The 11722-nt window shown below is 23.7% G+C and overlaps 1 protein-coding gene across 2 annotated transcripts in view; it reads left to right on the forward strand.

Moving 5' to 3' along the window:
- The window catches only part of LOC126909167 (uncharacterized), an 11384-nt gene extending 2688 nt beyond the window's left edge, over positions 1 to 8696 (forward strand). The window contains exons 2-6 of one of the 2 annotated variants that reach the window (XR_007704949.1): positions 659 to 836; positions 2871 to 3101; positions 3662 to 3778; positions 4355 to 4402; positions 8459 to 8696. Coding sequence is in view for 1 of the 2 variants with exons in the window: in XM_050691589.1 (XP_050547546.1) it covers positions 659 to 836; positions 2871 to 3101; positions 3662 to 3756 (504 nt within the window). In the remaining variant the exon portion in view is untranslated. The remainder of the gene's footprint in view (positions 1 to 658; positions 837 to 2870; positions 3102 to 3661; positions 3779 to 4354; positions 4403 to 8458) is intronic. The other variant, XM_050691589.1, reaches the window with a different exon arrangement.
- Positions 8697 to 11722: the final 3026 nt, after the last annotated feature.

Raw genomic sequence — 11722 nt, forward strand, 5'->3', positions numbered from 1 at the left:
ACAAACTTCAAAACGCTACAGAATATTTACTACTGAATATTAATAAGATATTTTTTTACTAAAATTTTTCTTAAATTCTACTCTACAAAATAGCTATCTTAGATTTTTTTTTTACATTTTATTTAAAATTTAAAAATAATTAATATTTTTAATAAAATGTAAAAAAATGAATTATTGAGATATAGCTATAGACCTAACGTATAACTATTATTTAAAAAAAAAATCAGCTAAAAATATTAACTGGATCAAAAGTTATTTAAGTTGTCAGTGAGTGGTGGGCCACCCTGTATATGCATTAAGTGTTAATTATAAATATTTTCTTTTCTTATTTTTTTATATATTTTTCTATACAAATTACAATATTAAATTATTGAATATCAATATCATACTATATTTAATTACAATACTATTAATTTATTTATGTAATTTTCCTATAAATCATAAAAGTTTTCATCAGGATATACTTAAAGAAATAAGAGTTGATTTGCATTTGGAATAATCCAACAATTCCGTATAAAAAATAAGTACTATCGACAATTTGCATCGATGCGTTTTTTATGAAAATGATTTTAACCAGTGTTTAAAACTGTTTTATCTAAAAATTTTAATTCATATTATTATTAATTCTAAATTTATATAATTCAATTATTTATTTTAGAAGACGAAATTGAATAATCAAGCATGGCTTGATTCGACCAAATATTTTAATAGTTATAAAGATAATAATAATGGTATCAGTTTAGATAGTTTTAAAAACTTATTTAAATTATTTTATCCGGTACACAAATTGGATAATAGTAGAATCGAAACAATATTCAAGGATGAAGTTCAAAATAGTAAGTAAAATTCTAATACTAATAATAAAGTTAAATTTTATTTACAACAAGTATAATTATAACAGATAAATTTAATATATTTGCATATCTTTTAGTTGTATCCATCAAGGTAATAGGTACAATTATATTTTGGTTTGAGACGGTGGTTAAAGTGGAAAAAACTAGAAAGGGGGACTATAGTTCTTAAAATATGAGGACGTTCCCGATCAACACCGAAATGTTTGCCCTCAAAGGCTAAAAATTATATTGATCATAATAAGCAAATACAAATTCAAAAAATTTTTATTCATATTAAAGTATGTTACATAACCATTAATTTAAGATTTGTCTAAAAGTGTCAGTGTATCCGGAACATTTCCAAAACATAATTTGAAAATATTAATTTTTTGTGGAAAAATTATCATTTTGAATCCCCCTGTGAGCATATATAAAACAAAATTCATGGCAACTTATTTTAAATGAGGATCTCTTATATTCTGTTATTGAAAACTTACTTTTATTAGTGGTTGCATTTCAAATAACATTTTGCTGTCGTATCATTTCATGTTATTGTAAAATTCAATAATTTACCACTAGCCTCAAAATCTTCTTTTATAGAGATATGTAGAAATATATTCTACCCGAAAATGGCCAGATCCAAAGAATATTCTTCATGTATTTTGAATGATATAAAAAAATATACTAACAAAATTTTTTAGACATTTACGAACATGCCTTGAAGTTAGTCCGATAAAACCAACTTAAATTAATGGATGTCATTTTGAAACCTTAATTTTTTTCTTAAAAGTAATATCTGGATTAGAATGTTCACTTATCTATCTATTTTTAATTTAAGGGTGGTATTTTTAATTAATTTTTTCTTTGAGATATTCAACAGACAAATTTGAAACATTTTTCTTGTGCATATTATATGTAAATTAATGTGAGTTTATAAAACTTATGTTTTACCAATAACTGGTTGATATTGAAGTAAACAGAATTTACATGGTTATCGAGTAGACTTAGTTATTTTTGTTGTAAGTTAGTCGTAAGCTGAATGTCGAATGGTAAGTTCGCCGTACATAAGGTTTTTATTCCTAAAATGTGCAATTTATAAATCATAAGAATACAGTCTACATTATTAAAAAAATATAGTGTTTTAGTTTTATTTCAAAAATTGTAAGCTACCAACCAATAATATTTAAGGTGTTACCATACAATTTAATTAATTAACAAAATAATTAATTAATATAAATCAGACAGATTTTGATTTTAAGTAATTACGTTTAAATATCATTGGATTGGCTACATATTCATAAAGATTATTTTTACAATAGTTAGAACAAAAATACTTTGGTTGACAAATGTTATAATTGAGGACTATCTGTTCTCAAAAATGATCTCATAAAATTCAAAAAATTATAAAATATTTGGAACCTTAACAATTGTAATTATTCCAAATAATAGTTTTACTTTATAGAGTAAGCTAATTTTTTGAAAGAGATATAATGTCAAACGTTGTGTTAAGTAGTTATATATTCAAGTGCTTATTATCATTTTCCACCTTAATATAAATATTTTTATTTAACCAAATTTAATGTTCGATATTTTTTGGAGTGTTATTTATGAGATTTCATGGAATCTAAAACACTCTATATTTGAGCCTATGAAAAAAACTGATGGTTTGCATCACGTTTTTTATTTTTATCGTTTTAAAAACGTGATTGCATCTGCGGTAATAATAACGAGATGACTTAAATTATCTCTTTATTGTCGTATTTAGTCGAAATGCATTGATAAAAATACATTAAACTAATATTCGTATTAAAATTTAATCAATATAGTAATTTAAACGTCTTAGAAAGTATTATTAGATTTTCAAGTAATATAAAAAACTATTTCTGGGATAAATTATTATTTATAATATTATTTTAAATTAATTAAATTAAGTGTTATTTAAATGTCGGTCAGTGATTATTACTAATAAAATTATTGAAAATACCATTTTACTTTTAAATAAAAATGAATTGATAACACATAAATTTTACTTCAAAGGAGACGAATTTATGAATTTGGAGCAATTTATAAAAGTCATGACAAAAATTGTAATAATAACTGAAGAAAAAGTAAATACTACTTATGATGAATATCACGACCGAGATGGAAAGATGACTAAAAAAGAATTTGAGGAATTTGTAAAAGGATTTGATTACAATTTAACGGATGATATGGTTACTAATATAATAACTGAAAATTGTACAGACGCACAAAATATCAGCTTTCCAGGTAAAATAAATATTACGTATAATTTTTTAGAATTTTAGACTTTATACTACCCATTTAAGCCCTATGTGATATATTTCAAAAAATTTTCATAACTCCAAGATTGATGGTTCATCTGTCGTTGCGATGGCGAATGGTATCTTAATTTACTGAATTTTTTTATAGTCAACCAAATGTAACCATTAGTAATAGATTCCAATTAACCAACAAATGTTATTTAATTTCACTATGATGACTTGAAAATATTACCCCCTAATTTGTAATAAGAATTTATAATATTACTTGATATTATAAAATTAATATTTAATTAATAAAATTATTTGTATTANTTTAAACACATTTATAATAAATGTGTTTCAAAAAAAAATAAAAATTTCCGATAAATACACTTATTTTTATTTTTATCGATAATCGTTTTAAATTATAGGGATTATCGAAAAAGTTATAGTTGATAAAAAATTATTTTATTAATTTATAAAGGTGAATTATTCCAGTATTAAATAAAAAACTCACATCTAGTTACTTTTAATCAATTAATAATATTTTTGTTTATTTTATCTTAGAATTCAGAATTATGTCTGTGGAATTATATTACATAATACTTGATAAACTAGGATTAAGGATATTGGAAGAAGAAATGGCAGTACTTAGAATATAAGCTCCGAGGCGAAGCTGATAAGGTATTAATTTTAGTATGATGTGTTTTTTTTGTGTCTGTTACCACTTTTTCTCAGCTATTGCCGAACGGATTTCTTTCAACGATACATCAAAAGATCACAAATCGTACCTAGTCGAAGATATTACCTTCAAAAATTGAAAAAATCTCCCTCGTTCTCGTAAATGGGAGAATCCTCCAAAAAAATTACAAATTTAAAAATCGCTAATTTTCGAAATTTTTTCAATTTTTTTACTAAAAACTGACGTAACTTTTTCAAAACTGAACATATCAATATAATTTTTTTTTATAGATGCTTGATATCTTTACCTATCATTTGGTATATTTTTTTTTATAAATTTAACCCTTTATCAGCCCACAGGGGGGATTTAAATTGACAACTTTTTCACAAAAAATTAACTTTTGAAAAATGTTATGGAAGGTCTGACACTTTTCTATATATCTTAAATTAAAGCTACTTTAATGTACTTTATTTAAGTACATTATTAACTTTTTAAAAAATGTATGGATCAATACAATTTTTCATGAGAATTAATATTTATATACATCTTTGATTCGACATATTTTTTTTTTAAATCAGACTATTTCCTTATATATGGGGGGTGTTCAAATCTGAAAAATGCATAAAGTAAGTAGAACTTTTTCAACTTCACTTTTGAAAGTGTTCCGGAAAGTCTGACACTTTTATATATATCTTAAATTAAAGATAATGTAATATACTTAATTATGAAAAAAAAAATTTGACCTCTGGACTTGTCTTTGTGTGAAAATTCTCGATTTTATTTTTTTATATTTTTAACTTTATAATGCTATAACTTATTAAAAAGTGTATAGATCAACACAATTTTTTTATGAGAAATAATAATACCTTTTTCATTTAGAATATTAATAAGGAAATTACAGATCATGTTGCTTTTGGAATAATCCACCAATTTTTTAAAATTAATCACTATCTAAAGATTTGAATTGAAGCGTTTTTTTTGTTATAGTGATTTTAATCACTGTCAGATATCATTATACTTGATCCAACTTTGAGACATCACCACTGTGCCGTGACCCCCTGTGCTGGGTTTTTTGTCTATGGTTAAACTAATTAATTAAAATATATAAATTATTGTTAAAGCTGTTTGATAATAAATTGAATTAGTTTATGAGATACTAGATTTTATTACTATAAATAATTGTTCTGGAATGAGCCTAGAAAGGTATTACTTTTCTAATAAATATTTTATATAGTTGGTTAAAAAGGAAAAGTTGATGAACAAAAAAAAAAGATCATCATTATAATAATTCACTAAGAATTGAAACAATTTTCAAGAACAGTGAACTATCATGGGAATATTGCCTTATTGCTCTATTTCCCTATTGCAATATAGACAATTATTATCAACAATTTAAAAAACTTTCAATTCTATTAAATGCAAATACGCCACACTATAACTACGATAATTGGAACCACCTGACTTTCATAAAATGAACTGTAAATGTGACTATGACACAAATATATACTAATATGTAATATTTAAGTTGTACGAAAAATATATCAATTGAATATAATTTTAAGTAGTCAAAACATGTTAAAATATGGAACATAATGACATCTAAGAACGATAATTAATTCTAATGACCATCAACCTTCTCAAAATAAAATATATGACATTTAATATGATGCAAAATGGCAAAAAAAGAAATATAGTTTTCCAAATAAAGGCACAATTACTATTTTAAATGACTGCGTCTAGGAAGAAAAGGAAAAATTGTGCTCTCAATAAGAGAGAGTAATCAGTAAACTACTGTGGTTAGCCAGTTTTACAAAAATGTTCAAAAGTATTTAAAAATTAAAAAAAAATACATAATGGTGTAAAAAAAACTTTAAGGTTTTTTTTTACAAAAAATAGTTTTCATAAGTACAAATTTTATAAATCATTTTTATTTACTCAAAATAGTTTTTTCTTCAAATACTAAACGGATCTAACTGACAATTCGTATAACTTATGATCTACATAATATTTTATACTTTTTTTTTTTTAATCAATTTTTACAATATAGAACTATATTTAAAATATGTTTTATGTTATTTTTCGCAATTACAAAAAATATTTTAAAAATTAATTTTTTTATTAAAATTTTTTTAAAGATTTGAAGATTGCCATTTTATAGATAAGTTTTAAAGAAAAATTTTGATACCAAAAACTCTTATTTTAATTCAGTAGTTACGTTTATACAGCATTTTGAAATTTGTTAAATTTTGATTTTTTTTATACAATTTTCTTATGGTATCAAATTTTAGTGCATATTATGTAAAGTACAGAAGTACTTTAAGTAAACACTTATTACATTATTTACTGGTAACAGTACGCGATTTCTTTCCCATGGATAATAATAACGTTTAACGTGCTTTATACAGAAATTATTATCTCTAATCTTTATTACAAAAGTTAGAAACATTATCGTATGTCAACTACGAGTGTTCCATGATTAGTCAAGTTAGAAGTGATAACAATTATTAATTTGCGTGATTCTATTATTGTAATCATATTATTATAGGATATTCCTTGTTAGGAGATTTGATAATAAATGCACTTATTCACTATTATTCACATTTCAATTTATGATATACGAACTTTTTTAATTAAAAATTCAACATAGTTTAGACAATGTTTCTATGATTTTTTTTAATAATCTTAATTATACTACTAGTTTTTTTTTTCATGTCAATTACAAATGCTTATTCAAAAGTTAATAATTTTCATGGAAAAGAAATCGCGTACTGTTACCAGTAAATAATGTAATAAGTATTTACTTCTGTACTTAACATAATATGGACTAACATTGGATACCATAGGAAAATTGTATAAAAAATTAAAATTTAACAAACTTCAAATTGCTGTATGAACGTAACTACTGAATTAAATTAAGAGTTATTGGTATCAAAATTTACCTATAAAATTTATCTATAAAATCTTCAAATCTTAAAAAAAAAANTAAGAGTTATTGGTATCAAAATTTTCCTTTAAAATTTATCTATAAAATGGCAATCTTCAAATCTTTAAAAAAAATTAATTTTTAAAATATTTTTTGTAATTGCGAAAAATATCATAAAACATATTTTAAATATAGTTCTATATTGTAAAAATTTATTAAAAAAAATAAAATTATAAAAATTTATGAAGAACATAAGTTATATGAGTTGTCAGATAGATGTGTTCCACTCTGTATACCTACTAATTACTGTGTAATAAAATTTGAAAATATTAGAAATTTCCATTAAATTTGAACACCAGACAATGGTGATTGACCTGATAGGCGGGGAGCAACTGCCCTGGCAGTCATATAATGCATTGTATGACTTAGCCTTCCTATGGAAAGGATATATTATCATGTTTCCCTCGCGTGTAAAAAGTACCTTAATCCAATCCTCTTCGGCAAAAGTCTAACCACCCGTCCAGTTTTGTGTTCGTAATACCTTCATGGGTATAGGTGATGCCCCTAATCTTTATAGCAATAAAAAAAATAAATTTATCATAATAAGACTATGATACATAGATAGGTTAATAATATTTTGTTTATCTTCTTGTCTTTTATAAATTACTACCAATAATTTTTTATTTTATAAATTAAAAAATTTATTGATAACAACTTTTGAAATAGTATTTCAGAAGTTATTAACATATTTATACATAAAGTGGCGGAAGAGCGTGGCAAAGTAATGTGTAATGATAAAAATAATATAAATAGTTTTATATTTCGTTAACCTGTGTCAAACGTGTATCAAAATTGAAGAGATTGATGCAATTACCAGATAACTACAACTATTCAGAAAATAATTTGTTGTTAATTTTGAATAAATATCCAGTGTATTTATTCAAAAGACATTTTTATCAGAGATAAATATAATTTTCTAATCAAATTTTTTTCAAATCTACTATTAGACATTTTTTATCGGCTCTAATTTTTGAGATATTTACTCATTCGTTAAAAACGAGTTTTTTCATATAAAGAAATTATATATAAACAAAAAAAAAATTATGTGTTCAAAGTATAAAACATTTTGATTTTTAATTTGTTAAAAATAATCTACGCGAAATTTAGATTTAAAATATCATATTTAACCTAATTTTTGATCCTTTTGAGTTTTTTAAGATCTTATTAAAATTAAAATTTTTAAACTGTCATAAAACTATATTTTAACTGTTAAACAATTTTTAGCGTGTTTTAGTATATAAATTAGTTCTCTACCACTATTATTTGTGGAGATGTTTAATTAAAAAAAAAATACTTTAAATAAAGTGTTTTTATTTAAAAAAATTGTGAATTTTTTTACTCTGACGGCTAATTTCTCATGATTGAATATCGCCGGGACGAATTTTTATTAATCTTACAGTATATTTCAAAATATTTAATTTTATATAAGTTTAATGTATGTCAGTCGTTTCTGGATATTTTCAAAAATTGTGTAGGATAAAAATAATTTAAACATACGTGGCTTGTTTTATTTTCAAACCCTTCCTGTATTTAGGTTTTTTATTAAATTTCATAAAAAAAATACCCAAAGTATGAATATTTTATCTAGTATATCATATTAAATTAAAAATTTTTACTTTAAATTATATAACATCTAAAAAACAATTATAGTCATTTCATTTACTAAGTATTATTTAATTAACGTATTTTTTTATTTTAGAAGAGGAGCTCCATTCTTATGCGTTCCCGCTCAATTCAAGTACTAAATTTTAATCAATAAAATTAAATGCATCGAATATACTATACTTACAAAAATGAAAAATATGGTAATTTTAATATTTTCTCATGGTATTAATCTGAATATATATAGTGTAAAAATAAATTAAATAACTTCACTTAATTGTAATTAACTATGATTGATCATAATTAAACGCATACAATATTTTCTTTATTTAATATACTTTAGCAATTATTTTATTTTTAATTAAAGTACTAAATCTTCTATTTAAGAAAAAACAAAATAAAATTTCCTATTATGTATTAAAAAAATAAGTCTTACAGTTAAAATTATATAACTATTTATAAAACTGTTATTAGTTTATATAATATAAAATCTTACATACGTGAATAAAATTGGGCAAATATTTTACAACAAAAAATTATTATGGAAACAAATTCTCATAATTTTATATGTGAACCTATTAATCGCAAGATATAAATTCTCATTAAGTGTACTAGAGATTTTTAAATGCACATATTAGTTTTGAAGGAAATCCAGTTGATTTTTAATGGTTAATTGTTCTGTGAAATAAAAATAAAAATAAATTAATCATCATTAAAATTTTTAATTTTATTTAAGATTATATTATTCTACCAAAATCTTAATTTTAATTGAACGGATATATTACATATTAACAATACGTGTACGCAAAATATAAAATAGAATATTACAATAGTAAATAGTCACATTGTGAATATTTAACTAGCTATCGATAATAATTCATTACTACAAAATTACCTCAAGCAACTCCATTATGCCTGAGTATGTCTTAAAGTTATTTTAATGTTGCATTTAGGGTTGAACTTAAATCAAACTTTCAATTGTGTAATGGTACCTGAACTCTTTTTTCAAATTGGAACTAAATCATTGTCAAGCAAACCATATTTTGCATCGTTATTAAACAAATTTGGTGCAATATCTGATTATACTTGTTCAATTATAAAACCGTTTTCAATTAAAAAATTCAACTTATTTTTTACAATTTTATGGTTGATTTTTAAACGTAGGATGTTTCATTCGGTTTGAATACCACTAGTTTTTTTTGTAATATTAATTAAATTAAAATATCTTACTATTTTTCCAAATTTAACGTTTGCAACATTTACACTCATCAAATACATTGGCAGTTATTTGGCAACTGTATACAAGTACAATTCAAGATTCTGGACGATTATTTATGTTAAATCTACATGGATTTNTTGGACGATTATTTATGTTAAATCTATACGGATTTTGAAAGCCTTATAGAGGACAGAATCAAAATTAAAAAGGGACCTAAGTTTTATATATTTTAATTATTGTAATAAGTGATTAGGTGACCTTACTATTAACTATTGATTAAAAATATAACAATTATTAAGTAAAATTGAAGATTCTGGATTAGTAACAAAAATATAATATTCTCTAAGTATTTTTTTTTATTGCAAATCTTTTAAATATAATTTAACTCTCAACTTTAGTTACTACTAGTTGCGCGATGTCAACATACTGAAACGTTTCTACGTTTGTTCTCTTTAAATATGAAAACACAACACAAATTGTTCGACTAATCGATTTATTCTGATTTATTTTTATATAAAGGTGAATATATACATATATTAATTAACTAACTACTATATCAGTCTTATTTTAGAAACTATTTACTTTGTGGTGAGGTAGGGATATAACCCTCTGGATCACGGTTGATAACGAATGGTTATAAACACCGTTGCAGAAGGTTAAGAGGAGTTTTACAAAAAGATAGTTATCTTATGTAAGTGGTGAAATCCAACCCTTTTGGATCACGGTTGGTAAAGCGTTTATTACAAGCACCGTTGCAAAAGGATTAAGGAGGAAAGCTTAAGAAAAAACTAGCAATCTTGATCACGGTTGATAACACGATGGTTATTAATCACCGTTGAAGATTATGACTAGCCTTTAAAGAAAAGAATTATATATTTTAATTAATTATATAATTACAATAAATATAANATTTTGATCACGTTTGGTAACGAATAGTTACAAACACCGTTGAAAAGCATATATGTAATAAGAATTAAGTAAAAGGAATAAATAAAGAACACTTACTCGATGGAAGGCTGAATGAAAGGAGACTAGTTGGCAATAAATATTGAGATCACTAGTAAAAAGTAAAGAAATACTAATGTAATACTTCTAGAATTTGTAGAGAGAAATGAACAATTTATACGAGTAGTGACGGTGTACTTTATGCTACCCGTCACCACCGGAGTAGTGTAGAACAATTGCCCACATATTATTTATTTTTAAAACCTTCCAAAAACAAAAGAATATTCTAATTTCCTATTTTCGAGTTCTCGCTAAGACTGGTATATAAAATAATCATTANTTTTAATTAATTATATAATTACAATAAATATAATAAAAAATAATAAAAAAAAATAATAGATAAATACTTTAATTTACATTTTTTGAATAAGGGTTGTCGAACAGCGCTGTCCAGCGGACTTTCTTGCAACTGTCAACCAATGATAAAGCAGTAGCGTAACGCTACAACTCGTACAACAAACTTTTACTGTATTATAGAATATTATTTATTTTATAATTATTGTTAAATCTAATAAACAATGATGTTGCGTGTAGTTATCGCCTCATAGTTATATAATGCGACACTAAAAGTATCCCTAAAAGGATTCTATTTTGTACATATGAAGTTTAACAAAAGTCACCTTATAGTGGTTGACTTAAAGGGTCGTTATACATAACGTCTGGTTTAATTTTTCATAATAAATTTTGCTTACTTATTGTGCGTATTATACCCACAATATGTAAGCTAAAATATTTTTATTGACATTTCAAATATCACAGTTAAGAGATATTTAACATAAGTAGCCTGGAAACATTGTAACCAGGTTGCTAAATAGTAGTTGGTACTCATTGTAATCATAAGAGATTATCATTGATTAAGAATGTTGATAATACCGCTACAAGTAAACCAAAATATTCAATTAAATTTGATTAAATGTTTGAATATTGCTAAGTAAATTATATTTAGTTTCACCATAAAAAATTACTTATGTAAAAATCTTCCGATAGGGTTGTCCTAAAAGAAATTGAAAATGAAGGAACTAGTTAACGCCGTTTATGCTTATGCTCTAACAATGTAACAATAAATATTAGTCAACCAAAATATGAGTTTCCATCAGTAGCCGATAAAATAAATTATTGTATATCTTTAGTCATAAG

The sequence above is a fragment of the Daktulosphaira vitifoliae genome, unplaced genomic scaffold (assembly GCF_025091365.1).
Source record: "Daktulosphaira vitifoliae isolate Bord-2020 unplaced genomic scaffold, ASM2509136v1 Scaffold_160, whole genome shotgun sequence".
Classification (NCBI taxonomy): Eukaryota; Metazoa; Arthropoda; class Insecta; order Hemiptera; family Phylloxeridae; genus Daktulosphaira; species Daktulosphaira vitifoliae.